The sequence below is a fragment of the Vigna unguiculata genome, chromosome 4, assembly GCF_037176805.1.
Source record: "Vigna unguiculata cultivar grain cowpea cultivar isolate G323 ecotype 2 chromosome 4, ASM3717680v1, whole genome shotgun sequence".
NCBI classification, from domain to species: domain Eukaryota; kingdom Viridiplantae; phylum Streptophyta; class Magnoliopsida; order Fabales; family Fabaceae; genus Vigna; species Vigna unguiculata.
In genome coordinates this window covers 43,379,712-43,396,968 of record NC_140795.1, presented here as the reverse complement: position 1 = coordinate 43,396,968, position 17,257 = coordinate 43,379,712, and the positions used below count along the sequence as shown (strand labels likewise).

The window sequence follows — 17,257 nt, the reverse complement described above, 5'->3', positions numbered from 1 at the left end:
GTTTACCGTTTTATATTTTAAAGTTTTAGAGAAGTTTGTGCTAATTTAATATGATTGCTTTTATCTTGGGAGTTAGTTGCATTCATGGGTTAAAATATAAGAAAAAGAAATTGGTACAGAAATATTATTTTATATTTTTATGTAATTAGTTTTTTATTATTTTAGTTTTATCACTTTACCTACACACAATAGTACAATAGTGCTTTTCAATCTAAATAACATTTTTAATATTTTATCTCTGAAATTTAAAGAGTTTATTCAAATATGATATATTTAATAATGAAATTACGTTTCCTGCATATAACTAAAAGATTTTACTATAAAAAACCATTTATCAGTGGAGTATAGTTTCTAACATTGACAATAATATATCACTAATATTTTTTAGCTAAAAAATTATCTAAATTTCCTTGAGAAGTTTGTTTAAACTACGAAAATAATTTGTAACTGCTGTACATAATTTCTAACTTATTTTTGTAATTCATCAAAATAAACTTTATACTAAAATTTGTAATATAAATTCACATGTAATAATTTTGTTAAAAAAACATTTAACTAATCTATTTACTAAATAGACCATCATGAACAGTTATTTTGTTAGAAAAAAAAAAACTGTGAAAGTTATGGAAGTTTTATTTAAATAAATTTGCATTGGAAAGGTAATTTAGATGAGTTTGCCATGAGAAAATGACAAAACATATTAAAAGTAAATAGGATCCACATAGTGTTAACTTTAGTGCATATTTCGAATTAGGTGGAGTTTGAAAAGTTGATTTAACATACATAAACTTACTTATAAAATTGATTTATGTAAAAAGTCATAACCAAGAAAATATGACATTATTATAAAAATATTATTCTTAAATGTATTATTACAAATATTATATATATATATATAATAAATGTTTTAATGTAATAATAAATGAGATTATTTGTTTGATTACTCAGCGTAACAGTACCATTGTTTAGGTTAAACAATAACTATTTAAAAATAACAATATAAATATTCACATAATATTTTTTAGTTCTTTTATTTTCATCAGGAGTAAGGAAAAGCACATTCCACTTAAATATATCAAATATTAAGGTACTTTTTTATCAGCAAAAAACTACACATTAAAAGCGATAATATTTTTATATTCTGTGTGATATAAGATACGTGTTGATATTAAATTTGTATATTCATACTATCACCTATTTCCTTATAGAAGGAAAACAAGTACACAAGAGAGAACTTGAAAAAGAATTTTTGTTATTTGACTTTAAGGAAATAAAAGAAGAAAGAAATTAAAAATACTGGAAGAAACATATTAATTCCACCATATTTTTATTTATTTGCCAGTTTAAAAGAACAAACACTGTTATGTTCATTATTTCTTGGAATAAGTTAGAAAAAACATTCACTCCCACAATCAAATTTAATCAGATATATTCCATATTTGCAATAGTAACAAATCATAAGTTATTGCATCATTAAAAGCTATTAACTTTTATAACATTAAAAGTTTTGAAATCAACATCCAAAGCATTATCAAATATCCTGTTTTAAAAAAACATATATAAATCTATAAAATAAAAAAAATAAAAAAAGAAAAAGAAAACTGAGTGATTGATTAACGCAATCTCCTTCTTAACAACTAACACTTTATCAAATTCTCAATTTACATTCATTTTCAGAAGTTTCACAACAACAACGCAACCCTGCCAAATCCTCACTTTATTTATTTCTTCTTTTTCCACGCGCCTCAGAGGTTGCGTGCCAATTCAAGTTCGTTATTAATTTACAACAACACAGGTGTGCGTTTCGGCTGGCAAAACACACTCTAATCACCGTCCGTTCCAGCTGAATCTTGGAATCTTAAAAATATCAACGGTCAGATCTCGATGCGTACAAACTCTGATGCGAAACATTCCACCCTTGTATTTTAAACCCAAAAAAACAGAATATTGTAATATTATATTATGTTTATAAAATTATAAACGATATTTTTTAAATAAAAGAAAACCCTTTCCCATTCCCGTTATATTCATGAGAATCATTTCAACCCATAAGAAGCACCACACAACATAACCAAAACACACACTCTCTCTCTTTCTTTTTCTCTGATGCATTCCTTCAAAAACACAACCTTTTAACTGTTTTTTTTTTTTTTCCTTTTCCTTATTTTCTTCGCGGAATCCTAGAATGTCATCGCCGGGGTTCACTGGGGGAGGTGGGGCATCGGAGTATTTTGCCGGAGCGGGTGGTTTCACCGGTAGATCCATTCCGGCAGCCACCATGAACAACCCAAACGGCGTCGCGACTGCCACCGCAAACCTCCACCCTCTCTACCGAACCCAGCAACAGAACCTCCCTGCAATGTTTCTAGATCCTGCCTCGCAGATCGCTCAACGCCAGACACCAACCCTTATCGGTAAACGCACCCTCACCGAATTCCAAACCTATAACCAAACCTATAACCAACCCAACAACAACCCCAACCACGTCCTCTCTAACCTCTTGCTTCGTTCAGTTAAGCCTCGAACCAGTTTCTCTCAGAGTTCCATGGAGAACTTTACCGAATTGCATAACCAAAACCCTTCCCTTTACCAACAGCAACGTTTTGGTGTTCCTTTACTCCATCAGCTCCGTCCCCAGCCCATTAACCTTCCCAGCAATGGGTCTGGGCCCATGCCAAGCCCAAATTTCGGCTATCGGAACTCCAATTTGGGCATGCCACAGAACCGGGTTCGTCTTTCTGCTCCTCTTCCGGTTCCGGTTCAGGTGGTTGAGCCGGAGAAGAAGATCATGGATCACCGGCTTCTTGAATTGGAGAAACAACTTCTGGAAGATAACGATGAAGATGAAGGAGAAGCCGATGCTGCGTCCGTGATAACCACCAGCGAGTGGTCTGAAACCTATCAGAATTTAATCAGTCCCGGTCCGGTTCAGAAACTGGTCTCAACATCACCGACTTCATCAACCACTTCGTCTACGTCATCTTCTTCCTCCATCGCTTCACCTGCTTCGGGATGCTCCAAGCAGACCCTCATGGAAGCCGCATCTGCAATTGTGGAAGGAAAATATGACATGGCTACGGAGATCCTGAACCGGTTGAACGGTCCAAACCGGACTGACAAATTAACCGATTGCATGGTGTTGGCGTTGAAGTCCAGGGTGAATCCGGTGGAATATCCGCCTCCAGTGACGGAGCTTTTCGGCTATGAACACGCCGAGTCGACTCAGTTGATTTTGGAAAACTCCATGTGTTTTAAGGTAGGGTTAATGGCTGCGAATCTCGCGATTTTGGAAGCTGCATTTGAGGAGAAAATGGAAAACAAGTTCTGTGTGGTGGATTTTGAGATTGGACAGGGAAAGCAGTATCCGCACCTTCTCAACGCGCTCTCCACACGTGGACAGAACGTCACACTCAAACTAGTGGCGGTGGCGGAGAGCGGCAGCGAGGACAGAGTGCGTGCAGTCGGAGACATGCTGAGTCGTCTAGCAGAAAGGAAGAGGATCGGGTTCGAGTTCAGACTTGTACCAACTCAGAAACTCACCGAGTTGACCCGCGAGTCGCTGGGATGCAATGAGGACGAAGTTCTCGTGGTGAACTTTGCGTTCAAGCTTAACAAAATTCCTGATGAGAGCGTCTCCACAGAAAACCCTCGCGACGAGCTTCTCCGGCGCGTGAAGGGACTCGCCCCGCGCGTGGTAACGATAGTGGAACAGGAGATGAATGCAAACACAGCACCTTTTTTGGCTCGCGTGGCAGAAACACTGTCGTTTTACGGTGCCTTATTGGAGTCCATGGAAGCCATGACCTCTAGGGATAACAATAACAGCATCAACAACTCTGACCGAGTCAGACTCGAGGAAGGACTCACTCGCAAGCTACACAACTCAGTAGCATGCGAAGGCAGAGATCGTGTAGAGCGTTGTGAAGTGTTCGGAAAATGGCGAGCGCGTATGAGCATGGCAGGGTTTGAGTTAAAGCCACTGAATCAAAACATAGTCGAGTCAATCAAATCACGACTCACCGCCACTCCCAACAACAACAACAACCGAGTCAACTCGGGACTGATGGTGAAGGAAGAGAACGGTGGGATTTGCTCTGGCTGGATGGGAAGAACACTGACGGTCGCATCTGCTTGGCGTTAACATGTCTCACTTTTTTTTTAATATTTAGTTTTAAATATTATTATGATTATATTACATAATATATAAATATATAAATATCACATTGTTACTATATTTTAACTATGTTTAGAGATAATGGAAAGGCAAAGAGTATAGAATTGGAAAATTATATGATAATAGGGTGAAAAGAAAATGTGAAAGGAAAGTCCCTAGTCTATTACCCTTTACCCTTCTTCTCTTGGTTCTACCAAAACTACTAATAAACAAGTGTTTGCATTCCGAGAAGACTTGTGTTGCTATATGATACATTTATTGATTCCTCTGTGTGTTGATGTGCTTTCATTTGTTTATGATCTTCACTTAAGTGTGTGAAAGAAGTTGGTTGCTGTTTGGTACATAGCTTATTTCTGTGTCATACAATGGATTAGTTTGCCCTTACATTACCGACAAATGAGGGCTCCACTCATACCCTTTATTTTTAGGGATTTAGTTAGACTTCCAGTTTCTCTATTATCCAATTTTTCTTCTAAATTTGTATTTTTTTCATTATCTTATTGTATTCAACCAAGTTCTGTTGTTATGTAAGAATGAATGATTCTTTGTTTAGATTCATAATCCAAACATTTTATACAAAGTGTTCAAGATCATGTTACTACCAAAAAAACACGAAGACTATGATTGATACCACAAAATATAAAGACTATTTTGCTGTCCTAGTGATGGTTCATTCTTCAACTTCTTTTTATTCTATTTCTGTTTTTATCGGTTGTTTTCGTGTTTGTTTGGTATAATCACATCTCTTGAATTTTGAATTGAGCTTAAATGTAAGAACAGTTTTAGGTTATATAGAGACATCTTTCTTAGAAAAACAAAAATACAACTATATTTTATGGTTGGGAATATATAGCACAAACTGAAATTCAGATGACGTGTTTGGTTCAGCTTTTGCTTTTCTCGCTCATCGCCTCATATTTTTTTTTATGATAAAAGTTTTCATTTTTTTACATGATAAAGGTTTTTTAGTCTCTGTGAAATGGTTAAATGGAATAACAGTTTTGTGGATGATAAGGTAAAATTAGATTAACCGTGTGTTTGTGTCACTTAGAATTTCAAATATTGTTGACATTGATCGATTAGGTATGATGATGCTATATACATAGTAAAAGTTATAAAAAAGTTGCATGTATATGAAATTGGATGATCTCTATTATTCATAAAATAATTGAGCACATATTAATAAGGAGATGAAGAATATTGTTAAAAAAGAACATTGATGAACGTATTTTTGGTTTGGATAAAATGTTACAGTATACAAATACAGTATTTTTTATTCTATTTGTTTTTAATAAATTTAATTTTCAATATAAATATTCACATCTTTAATTAAAAATTCTAACAAAATTATTTCAAGCTGTAGTCTTAAAAAATATATTAAAAAAATCTGATACTCTTATATAGTGAGGGAACTTAGAAGTCAATATGACTATCATATTTTCAAATTATATATTAAAATTATAAAGTTTGATTTTTAATTTTTTTTATGGTACTTAACTTTTTCTTTGGAGATAAGTAGTTGATATTTGTCCTACTAACTTTATTTCTAACTATTGTATATTGTATATAATTTGTGTTTATATGTATGTTATTGTATTTCACTGATGTTGTTGGAACTCTTATTTATAAGACTAGTCATTTGTTTCAAAAATAAAAATACAAAAGATATTTGAAAGATAATTTAAAAATGAAATTATTTATTTTATTTATAATGATCATAATATTTAAGGCTTCTCCAATTCAGATTAAATTAACTGCAATTTAGTAAAAACAATTTTTTTATTGTATGTTATAGAAATCCAAAAAATAGTAGAGTTTGGAGAAGTTCTACAAAAACTGAATATATATATATATATATATATATATATATATATATATATATATATATATATCCTTAATTATTTATTAATTAAATTAGATCTAATATCTTTCATAATTTGTGTATCAATAACAGAGTTGATTATTTGTTTCATTGTGTGTGCAAATTTGTCAATCAGTTTGAAAAAAAAAAATGTTTTTCACGACAAAGCAAAACATATTAAAGCTATAAGAAAGTCTCTTCTTCTTTCATGTTCTAAAGGGTTATCATTCATATATGTTTTCACAAAAACTTTTGTTTCCAATTGTTTTAAATAAAATATATTCAAAGTGAGTCTTGTTAAAGTTCATGCCCTAACTATAGAGACTTAGTAGGATCATAAAATTTGTTTGTTTTGTTATATATATATTTTTTATATCTTTAGAGCAGTTAGTATCTTTCTTAATAGTTACATTTCTATTAACTAAATGCTATTGCTTTATGTTTTTTTTTTCGCATGGGTTATCAATGAATTTATAAGAAATTTATAACTCGGTCTTTTGATTCCTTCTTTATCAATATTTCGTCAAATTCCAATTTTCTTATATATTAAAAAATAATATAAAATATCTTTTTATTAAATTTTTCTCTCAATAAGTAAATTCCACTGATCATGAAATACAAAATCAAACTTACACTATTGATCTTGGAGTATTTGATTTCAATGATGAAAGTTTAGCATAGTAAGAATATAATTTATACCAATCATATGTTATAATTAAAGTATAATTCACACACATTAAACTATGTATGAAAATAGAAGAGGAAAAGCTTCTAATTTTAAAGGAACAAATTATATTTTTTGAAAGATTACAAAAATATTACATAATATAATTAAAGAATGGTGAAACATGTATTTAGTTTTCTTACCTACCATATACTACTAGCTAGGGATCTTTCTTCTGTCCCTAAAATTTTGTACTAAAAATATTTTTTATGTATAACTTTATAAAAATCACATGTGGGTTGTCAAAATCTCAAGTGTGTTCAAATATCTTGGAGGCTATATTTGCTATAATAAAAAAAACATTTTTATATATAAAAAGAAGAAAACTAATCATAATCGACATTTTATAATTGGTTACAAATTCCAGAAAAAATGTTTGAGAAATGCAAAATGTGAGTTACTATTTATAGAAATGGTTGATTACAGTTGTAGTGAAACTGAATAATGCCTCAACTACTCCGTGTTCTTCTTCTTCACGAGTCATGTTTGTTCTTTTCTTTTTTTTGTCGTCTTTAGCTAACTCAATTAAATTCCTCACCTTATATTCACACAATTTGTCTCTATTATAATAATGTGTATGCATCACAATAATAATCAATTCTATATCACAAAACTATAATCATTTATCATTCATCATAACAAATAATTAGTAATTTCTCACCTCAAAACTAATTGAAACACATTGTAAAAGAATAAAAATAATAATTTTATAAATGCTTAATCAAAGGAAGAAAGAAGGGAAAATTTGAAGACAAGAAAATGTGGAGAATCAAAGGAAAAATATTACTCTGTAGAAGATAAGGTAGAATATCATCCCCAACATGTTCTGTAATAAACATAATTTGTTTCCATTGATTTCGCTTGGTGGATCACCACAAGATTTTTTTTTGTTTTCAAATTGTCAATGCATGATAGAAGGAGATTTTCTAAGGTGATACACTTTTTTTAAAAGTTAAATTAGATAAAAACTGTTTTGAAATGTATATTAGCAAATAAAACTTGTGTTTTTGCAAAAAATATAAATTTTATTTAGAAGTATATACAATTTTTTATAAAATAAAAAGTGAACTATAATCTATTTATAAAATGCCTACTTTTCAGTTGATTAAAATTTTAATTCTTGTAAAACCTCATGTCTTATAAAGGTAAGATTTGGAAAATAAATTTAAGTATAAAAAACTTTGTAAAGTGACAAAACAATAATGTATACTAGTAATTAAAATATTCTTACTTGAAATATTTATTTAGTTTAGACTAAATATATTCTTAATCAAAATATATTTCTGATAATGTTAATTTTTACCATTATCCAAGCTACATTTTCATAACAAAATCATCTCTTCCAAAGCTTTTAACCTACTTAATCCTCAAATTTATCTTACTTTTGTAAATAAATACATTTTGGGTTACATTGACCTAAATATACCACTAATCCTCATTTTTTGTGTCTATTTATAGATTGGAAGCTTTGTTCCCAGAGTCCAGACAAATGAGTAACCCGGAACAGCAAGGAGAAGTGCAAAAATGTCAACAGGAAGCGCTTAGCGACACAAAGGCAGCGCCAGGCAGCAGATACCGTCAGCGCCAGGCGCCAAACTAGCGCCAATCAGGGGGCCAGACTAGCGCCAACTAGGCACCACTTGGTCACCGCCGGGCGGTAGTGGGAAGATTTGACCTCTGTTTAATGGCTAGCGCCTGACGGTGATAGGCTTCCGCCAGGCGCCAGTTTTCGCTGATGTGTCAAGTGACCCTTTTTCTTCTGTTTTCGCGAGGGGAAACGCATCTTGGACACTTTGGAGCTCGAGCAACACGTCTTGGAGCGCTTGGAGGTCTGCTAGGACTTGTGGGAACAGCTCCACCTTCCTCTTTGTGTCTCCTCCCTCTTCCATTTCTATTTTGTAAGCTTGAGCTCTTCATGACAATGGAGAGCTAAACCCATTTTTGTTGGGGTTAGATGTAGCCACTGAACTTTCATGTATTTTTGAATGGTTTGAATATATATGCTTCTTCCATTGATTTCTAGTATCTTTGTTTATGTATTTTAAGCTTGCTTTGTTTTACCCATTCATTGCATGATATTTGGATCATTAGGTATTGGAAAATATCTCTTGAAACCTTGAATTGGAACAAGATACCTAATGGAACTTGTATCTAGGAATGGAACTTGACCCATTAGTTGTCTTAAACCCTAATTTGTAAAGCGGGTTTGTTTATTTAGGAATTCAAGGAATTGACTCTAAATAAGGAAACCTAGGCTCATTCAACTAAGGGATTAGAGTTTGAGTAGACTTGTGGGTTGACATTAGTAATTAATGGAGAAGAGTTTATTGCTTAATATACATGAGAGTGAAGTAGGTGAAGTCTAACTCCAACAATATCAATCCATTGCATTTCTAGTCTTTACCATTTTCTAGAGTCTTCAAATATCCAAGTTCAATTTTACTTATTTATGAAATATTTACTTTCTTGCATACAAAAACCCAAATTATGAATTTATTCATTAGTTTAAATTAGTCACTAATTACACAATAATTTAGTATACACGAGTCTCTTGTGAAACGATATCCCGGTCTTACCAGTTACTACTTGCGCGACTTGGTACACTTGCCAAAGTCTTAACAGTTACGTAAAACTAAAACTTCAATATTTGCATAAAATATATGCACGACATAGAAAGAAAAAAAAACATTTTTTTTGCCTATTATTTTTTTATCAGTTCATATTTTTTGCTATTAGGATAAAATAATATCATAAAAAATTATTAAATAACAACTGAGACGATAAAAAAAATTATTCTACTTATTTATTTATTACAGTACACTTGTAAGAATTTAGAGGCAATAATTTATACACTAATATATCATTATATTTAAAATATTCACATTTATATATATAGATTTACAATACTATATACTTCCTATATCCACATTGTTTAGTACATTTTATATTTCCTATACTGGAAGAGGAAGAAGGGTTATTTATTTACAGTTTTCCCCTCATATGCGGTTTATCAAACAGGTGGAGGGAAAATGTTATGGATAGGATTCACTTGGACTGTTGGGGGTAAATAAAAGGTAACTTCGATTTGTCCTTCGATGACAATCGGTGCATTCGGAGCAGAGAGAAAAGTAATGGTAGAGTTTCCCGTTCCCTGAAATGTTACAGAATTATTTACTACATTGGTTTGCCATGCATTTCCCGGAAAAACAGCCACAATGTCGGCGAAGAAGGGATCAGGCGTGTTCGGAGCAGCCATCTATGATAATGTTGTAAAATTTTGTTTTTCGCACACAATCAAAAGAAATAGGGAAGTGAGACAAATATCCAAAAAAAAAATGACGTATCATAATAAAATAAAAAGAAATAAAATTTTTCCCAAATCCATGAAACTGAATTTTTATTATACTTTTATAAAGATATTGATTACTTTTGTAGTGACTAGTCAGGATAAATGAGCTCATGGCCAACAAAGTAACTCAAGAACATCTCATCTTGAGTAATACTAACTCATTTAAATCCCCAAGGTCATACCTTCAACTACAATAATCAAATCTTTATTTATCATAAATTTTAATTCAATATTAAATCACATAATTATATAAACAAATAGATAGAATCAATGTATAATTAAGATAAATATAAATAACTAAAAATGACCAGTACGTAACTGGAGATAAATATAAATAAGTAAACGAGAATAAATATAAATTGAATAAATAACTGGAGATGAATATAAATAAATAAGTAGGAATGAGAACTAAATATAAATTAGAATGAGGTTAGGGACACCTCACTTAGGGTAAATATAGAGATAAAATAATTATTAATAAAAAAAATAATCAAAGTAAAAAGATAAAGTGATGGATGTCTCATTCCCTTACCTTAGTTATTGTGAAAATTATACCAAGGTTGCACGGAGACTTTGACGATATATATATATATATATATATATATATATATATATATATATATATATATATATATATATATATATATATATATATATATATATTCTCTTTCTTTCTTCTCTCTTTCTCTCACATACACGACTCTTCTTTTCTGTTTTTCTTTCTTTCCCCCCTATATTCCCTCATCACCTATTTATACTACTCTAAGTAATGATTAACATTAGTTTTATTTGAACTAAATGATCCCTCACACTATGCCAGTTACGTTACTAAGTAACTATTCATTCTTGATATTTCACTTTGCGATAGACATGCTTTTAATACTATTCGTGACTGTAAGAAAGAAATCATTTTAATTGGAATATAATAATATACATATTGATGTGTGCTTACGTGACTGTAAGGAATATATCATATAAGTTTGAAGATTGCGTACTGATAGTTAAATATATTGCGTACATATGTTACGTACATATATTCTTATTTTTAATGTTTATAATATTATGATATTAAATAACATATATATATATATATATATATATATATATAATATATTGCGTACATATGTTACGTACATATATTCTTAACTTTAATGTTTATAATATCATGATATTAAATAACATATATATATATATATATATATATATATATATATAATATATTGCGTACATATGTTACGTACATATATTCTTATTTTTAATGTTTATGATATTATGATATTAAATAATATATATATATATATATATATATATTTATAACATTTATAATATTATGATATTATATATAATATTATGATATCAACTAATATATATATATATATTTATGACTGAAAGAAAAAAAAATATTATAACTATTCAACCATTTTTCTTATACTGAAAACATTGTGGCATAAATTTTGAGATGTTACATTTTCTTCCCCAGATACATAAATTTCGTCCTCGAAATTTAGCTTTTTATGTACTAAAACAAATGAGGATAATTTCCTCTTATTTTTTCTTCGAATTCCCATGTGGTATCTCCCTTAGTTTCATTCCACATGACTTTCACTAGAGGGATTTGTCTGCCTCTCAATTCTTTGATCTTCTTGTCCATAATCTGTACAAGCATTGCGTCAAATGTAAGGTTATTCTTTAATTGTACTGTATCAGGTCTTATCACATGAGTTGGATCAGAAATATATTTTCTTAATTGAGACACATGAAAGACATTATGGAGATTGGAAAGGAACGGAGGTAAGCAAATTTGATATGCAACAAGACCTATTTTTCTAAGAATTTGGTAAAGGCCAATAAACCGGGGAGTGAGTTTCTTTGATTTCATCACTCTACCAATTCCAGTGGTTGGTGTTACTTTCAAGAATACATGATCACCTTCTTGAAATTCAAGAGGTCGTCTTTTCTTGTCAGCATAACTTTTTTGTCTACTCTGAGTTGTTCTCAATTTTTCCCTAATCATTTTGATTTTCTCGGTTGTATGTTGAATCATGTCAGGACCTAACACTGAATTTTCACCGGTCTCAAACCAACACAAAGGTGTTCTACATTTCCTCCCATATAATGCTTCATAAGGTGCCATACCTATGCTGGAATGGAAACTGTTGTTATAGGTGAACTCAATCAAAGGCAGGTATCGATCCCAACTACCAGAATTTTCTAACACACAAGCTCTCAGCAAATCCTCCAAAGATTGAATGGTTCGTTCAGATTGTCCATCAGTTTGGGGATGATAAGCTGAGCTAAGGTGAAGCTTAGTACCTAAGGCTTGATGTAAACTTCTCCAAAATTTTGAAGTGAATCTAGGGTCCCTATCAGATATAATACTTATTGGAACTCCATGTAACCTGACAATTTCTCTTATGTATAAATCAGTCAATTTTTCCAACGAATACCTAATGTTAATGGGTAAGAAATGAGCAGACTTTGTTAACCTATCCACGATAACCCATATGGAATCAAATTTTTGAACGGTTCGTGGGAGGCCAACTACAAAATCCATTGCTATACTATCCCATTTCCATTCAGGTATATCTAAGGATTGTAGCATTCCTGCTGGCTTTTGGTGTTCCATTTTAGCTTTTTGACAAACTAGACATTTTGCTACATATTGCGCCACTTCCTTTTTCATTTTGGGCCACCAAAACATTTTTTTGAGATCTTGATACATTTTTGTTGTGCCCGGATGTATGCTTAATTTGCTTTTATGTGCTTCTTCTAGAATCATTTCCTTAATTTCCTCATTATTGGGTACACACATCCTGTCCTTAAATCTTAAAGTTTCGGTTTTATCTATGCCAAAATTCTCCCCACCCCTTTGACCTATCAATTTCTTTTTCTTATTAATTAACTCATCACCTTCTTGTGCCTCATGGATTTGCTTTTGTAAATTGTTAATGATCTGAATGGAGTTTAATTGCATTTTATCATGGCTTAGGGTGACCGACAAATTCATGTCTCTAAATTTTTCTAACAAATTCATTTCATGAATCATTAGTGAAGAGACATGTAAAGATTTTCTGCTTAACGCATCTGCCACTACATTTGCCTTACCTGGGTGGTACTATAATTCAAAATCATAATCTTTCAGAAATTCCATCCATCTTCTTTGTCTCATATTTAATTCTTTTTGGTCAAACAAGTATTTGAGACTCTTATGATCACTAAAAACTTCAAACTTTCCACCATAAACATAATGTCTCCATATCTTAAGTGCAAAAACAATGGCAGCTAGTTCTAGATCATGGGTTGGGTAATTTTTCTCATGTGTTCTCAGTTGCCTGGAACTATATGCCACTACCCTTCTATCTTGCATAAGAACACAACCTAATCCTATTTTGGAGGCATCACAAAATATAACAAAGTGTCCAGTAGGATCAGGTAATGCTAAAACAGGAGAAGTGGTTAATCTTTTCTTGAGTTCTTGAAAACTATTTTCACATTTTTCTGTCCACACAAAAGCTTGGCCCTTTTTGGTGAGTTGGGTTAAAGGCAAAGCTATTTTAGAAAATCCCTCAATGAATCTCCTATAATATCCTGCCAAACCGAGAAAACTGCGAATCTCAGTCACTGTTTTTGGTGGTTCCCATTGTAAAACTGCTTCTACTTTGGTCGGATCCACTGACACTCCGTTATTGGAAATCACATGTCCTAAGAATTTTACTTCCTCTAACCAGAAGTCACACTTAGACAATTTAGCATACAGTTTCTTTTCTTTCAAGATTTGCAAGACAATTCGAAGGTGTTCCCCATGTTCCTCAAGAGTCTTAGAGTAGATAAGAATGTCATCTATAAAAACAACCACAAATTGATCTAAAAATGGATGAAAGATCCTATTCATGTAATCCATGAATATTGCAGGAGCATTGGTCACACCAAAAGGCATCACTTGATATTCATAATGACCATACCTAGTTCGGAAAGCAGTTTTTTGTATGTCTTCTGCTTTTACTCTAATCTGATGATATCCGGACCTTAAATCTATCTTAGAAAATACAGAGGCTCCTCTCAATTGGTCCATCAAGTCATCTATTCTAGGAAGAGGGTATTTATTCTTTATGGTGAATTTATTTAATTGACGATAATCTACGCACAACCTAAAACTTCCATCTTTCTTTTTAACTAACAAAACAGGGGCTCCCCAAGGTGACACACTAGGACGAATGAACTGTTTCTCAAGTAACTCTTCTAATTGTTTTTTCAATTCCGCTAATTCAGAGGGTGACATCCTATATGGTGCCATAGAGATTGGTCCAACTCCAGGCATCAGATCTATGGAAAATTCAATTTCTCTGTTAGGTGGTAAACCAGGAATATCATTGGGAAAGACTTCAGGAAAATTTTGAACAACTGCTATATTTTTCAACTCAACTTTCTCTTTTATTTCCATAGAAGATAATAACAAGTACCCTCGAATTTCATTCCTTAAAGGCTCACTTTTTGAATTGGTAGGTGATTTTAGAAGATTCTCAGAGTTTGGAAATATCACTGATTTCTTAGCACAGTCCAAAAGGACTTGATTGGAAGATAACCAGTCCATACCTAAGATTACATCTAATTGAGATAAAGGTAGACATATTAAATTTACAAGAAATTTTGTATTCTCAATGAACAGTGGACAGTCTAAACAAACTCTATTGGTTATTACTGAATCATTTGTGGGAGTTGAAACAACCAAACTAGTTTTTAGAAAAGAGGTCGACATATTAAGATGTTGAACACAATGATTGGAAATGAATGAGTGAGTTGCACCTGAGTCATACAGTACATTTAAAGTTTTTCCTTTAATAAAACACATACCTTGAATTAGATCATGGTTTTTAGCAGCCTTGGCTCCAGTCATGGTGTACACTCTTCCTGTTGTGGTAGGTCTTGTCTTGGTTGCAGTTGGATTGAAATGTGGCTTTTGTTGTCCACACTCAGAGAATATGTGACCAGGTTTCCCACACTTGAAATAGACTGGTCCTTTAAGGTGACAATCTTTAGCATGATGACCTTGTCCGCATTTGAAGCATCTGATGTGATCATATACAGGTCTACTAGAATTTCCTGATGAAGATTGGTTGGATTGGGTCCTCCATTGTGGGCGATTGTAAGGTTTTCCCTCATTGCGTTTATTTTTATTTGTCTGGGGTCCAAAATACTTTGGTTTGATATTTTGGTTGTTCTCAAAATCTTCCAAAAATCTACACTTGTGAATAAGCATAGGAAAATCAGCAATTTCTAGTATCCCTACTGCTTTTCTCAATTCATCTCTAAGTCCATTTTCAAATTTTATACATTTCATCCTTTCCTCTGGGTGATAAAAGAAAGTAGAGTATTTTCCTAATTCTTCAAACTTGGAAGCATATTCCCCTACAGTCATACTTCCTTGCTTCAACTGCATGAACTCTATTTCTTTTGCTCTCCTCACATCATTAGGGAAATATTTTTCTAAAAACCTTGTTCTAAATACATCCCAGGTAATAATTATTCTTCCTCCTTCAAGTAATCTCCTGGTACCATCCCACCAATATTCGGCTTCTCCTATTAACATAAATACAACATAATTCACCTTTTGGTTGTCAGCACAGTTCATAACTCGAAATATTTTCTCCATTTCTTTAATCCATAATTCAGCCTTTTCTGGATCATATCCTCAAGAGAATTGTGGGGGTTTGTTTCTCCTAAATTCAGCTAATCCTTGTGATTCAGGGTTTCCTTCAGGTCTTTGATTCCTCATTAGAGCAGCAGCCATGTCTCGGATAGCTTGCATTGCTTCAGTTAATTCATTGTTTCTTCTAATGTTTGCCATCTGGGATTATATGAGTTAGAGAAAAAAATAATGAGCACATTTCACAGATCTCGCATGAAACGTCGCTCTGATACCATCTAATGAGACGATAAAAAAAATTATTCTACTTATTTATTTATTACAGTACACTTATAAGAATTTAGAGGCAATAATTTATACACTAATATATCATTATATTTAAAATATTCACATTTATATATATATATTTACAATACTATATACTTCCTATATCCACATTGTTTAGTACATTTTATATTTCCTATACTGGAAGAGGAAGAAGGGTTATTTATTTACAGTTTTCCCCTCATATGCGGTTTATCAAACAAGTGGAGGGAAAATGTTATGGATAGGATTCACTTGGACTGTTGGGGGTAAATAAAAGGTAACTCTGATTTGTCCTTCGATGACAATCGGTGCATTCGGAGCAGAGAGAAAAGTAATGGTAGAGTTTCCCGTTCCCTGAAATGTTACAGAATTATTTACTACATTGGTTTGCCATGCATTTCCCGGAAAAACAGCCACAATGTCGGCGAAGAAGGGATCAGGCGTGTTCGGAGCAGCCATCTATGATAATGTTGTAAAATTTTGTTTTTCGCACACAATCAAAAGAAATGGGGAAGTGAGACAAATATCCAAAAAAAAAATGACGTATCATAATAAAATAAAAAGAAATAAAATTTTTCCCAAATCCATGAAACTGAATTTTTATTATACTTTTATAAAGATATTGATTACTTTTGTAGTGACTAGTCAGGATAAATGAGCTCATGGCCAACAAAGTAACTCAAGAACATCTCATCTTGAGTAATACTAACTCATTTAAATCCCCAAGGTCATACCTTCAACTACAATAATCAAATCTTTATTTATCATAAATTTTAATTCAATATTAAATCACATAATTATATAAACAAATAGATAGAATCAATGTATAATTAAGATAAATATAAATAACTAAAAATGACCAGTACGTAACTGGAGATAAATATAAATAAGTAAACGAGAATAAATATAAATTGAATAAATAACTGGAGATGAATATAAATAAATAAGTAGGAATGAGAACTAAATATAAATTAGAATGAGGTTAGGGACACCTCACTTAGGGTAAATATCGAGATAAAATAATTATTAATAAAAAAAATAATCAAAGTAAAAAGATAAAGTGATGGATGTCTCCTTCCCTTACCTTAGTTATTGTGAAAATTATACCAAGGTTGCACGGAGACTTTGACGATATATATATATATATATATATATATATATATATTTTTTTTTTTTTCTCTTTCTTTCTTCTCTCTTTC

At 31.8% G+C, this 17,257-nt stretch overlaps 2 protein-coding genes across 2 annotated transcripts; one reads left to right on the top strand and one right to left on the bottom strand.

Moving 5' to 3' along the window:
• Window positions 1–2,039: 2,039 nt before the first annotated feature.
• Window positions 2,040–4,405, top strand: SCL8 (SCARECROW-like 8). The gene has a single exon (XM_028068529.2). The coding sequence runs from the start codon at window positions 2,186–2,188 to the stop codon at window positions 4,139–4,141; it is 1,956 nt and encodes a 651-aa protein (XP_027924330.2). The 5' UTR covers window positions 2,040–2,185; the 3' UTR covers window positions 4,142–4,405.
• A 7,289-nt stretch (window positions 4,406–11,694) lies between these two features.
• On the bottom strand, window positions 11,695–15,629 carry LOC146887261 (uncharacterized). The gene is made up of 2 exons (XM_085672305.1): window positions 14,960–15,629; window positions 11,695–11,762 (listed from the first exon to the last, which is right to left on the bottom strand). Exons 1-2 carry the CDS (start codon window positions 15,543–15,545, stop codon window positions 11,695–11,697), a joined length of 654 nt encoding a protein of 217 aa, XP_085528431.1. The 5' UTR covers window positions 15,546–15,629.
• Window positions 15,630–17,257: the final 1,628 nt, after the last annotated feature.

Bases quoted from the DNA above. Each gene is read 5' to 3' on its own strand.
- SCL8 (XM_028068529.2), top strand. From the start codon at position 2,186: ATGTCATCGCCGGGGTTCACTGGGGGAGGTGGGGCATCGGAGTATTTT.
- LOC146887261 (XM_085672305.1), bottom strand. From the start codon at position 15,545: ATGCAGTTGAAGCAAGGAAGTATGACTGTAGGGGAATATGCTTCCAAG. The intron at 11,763-14,959 runs GTATGTGTTTTA...ATGCTTGTACAG, and splicing joins AAACCATGATCTAATTCAAG to ATTATGGACAAGAAGATCAA.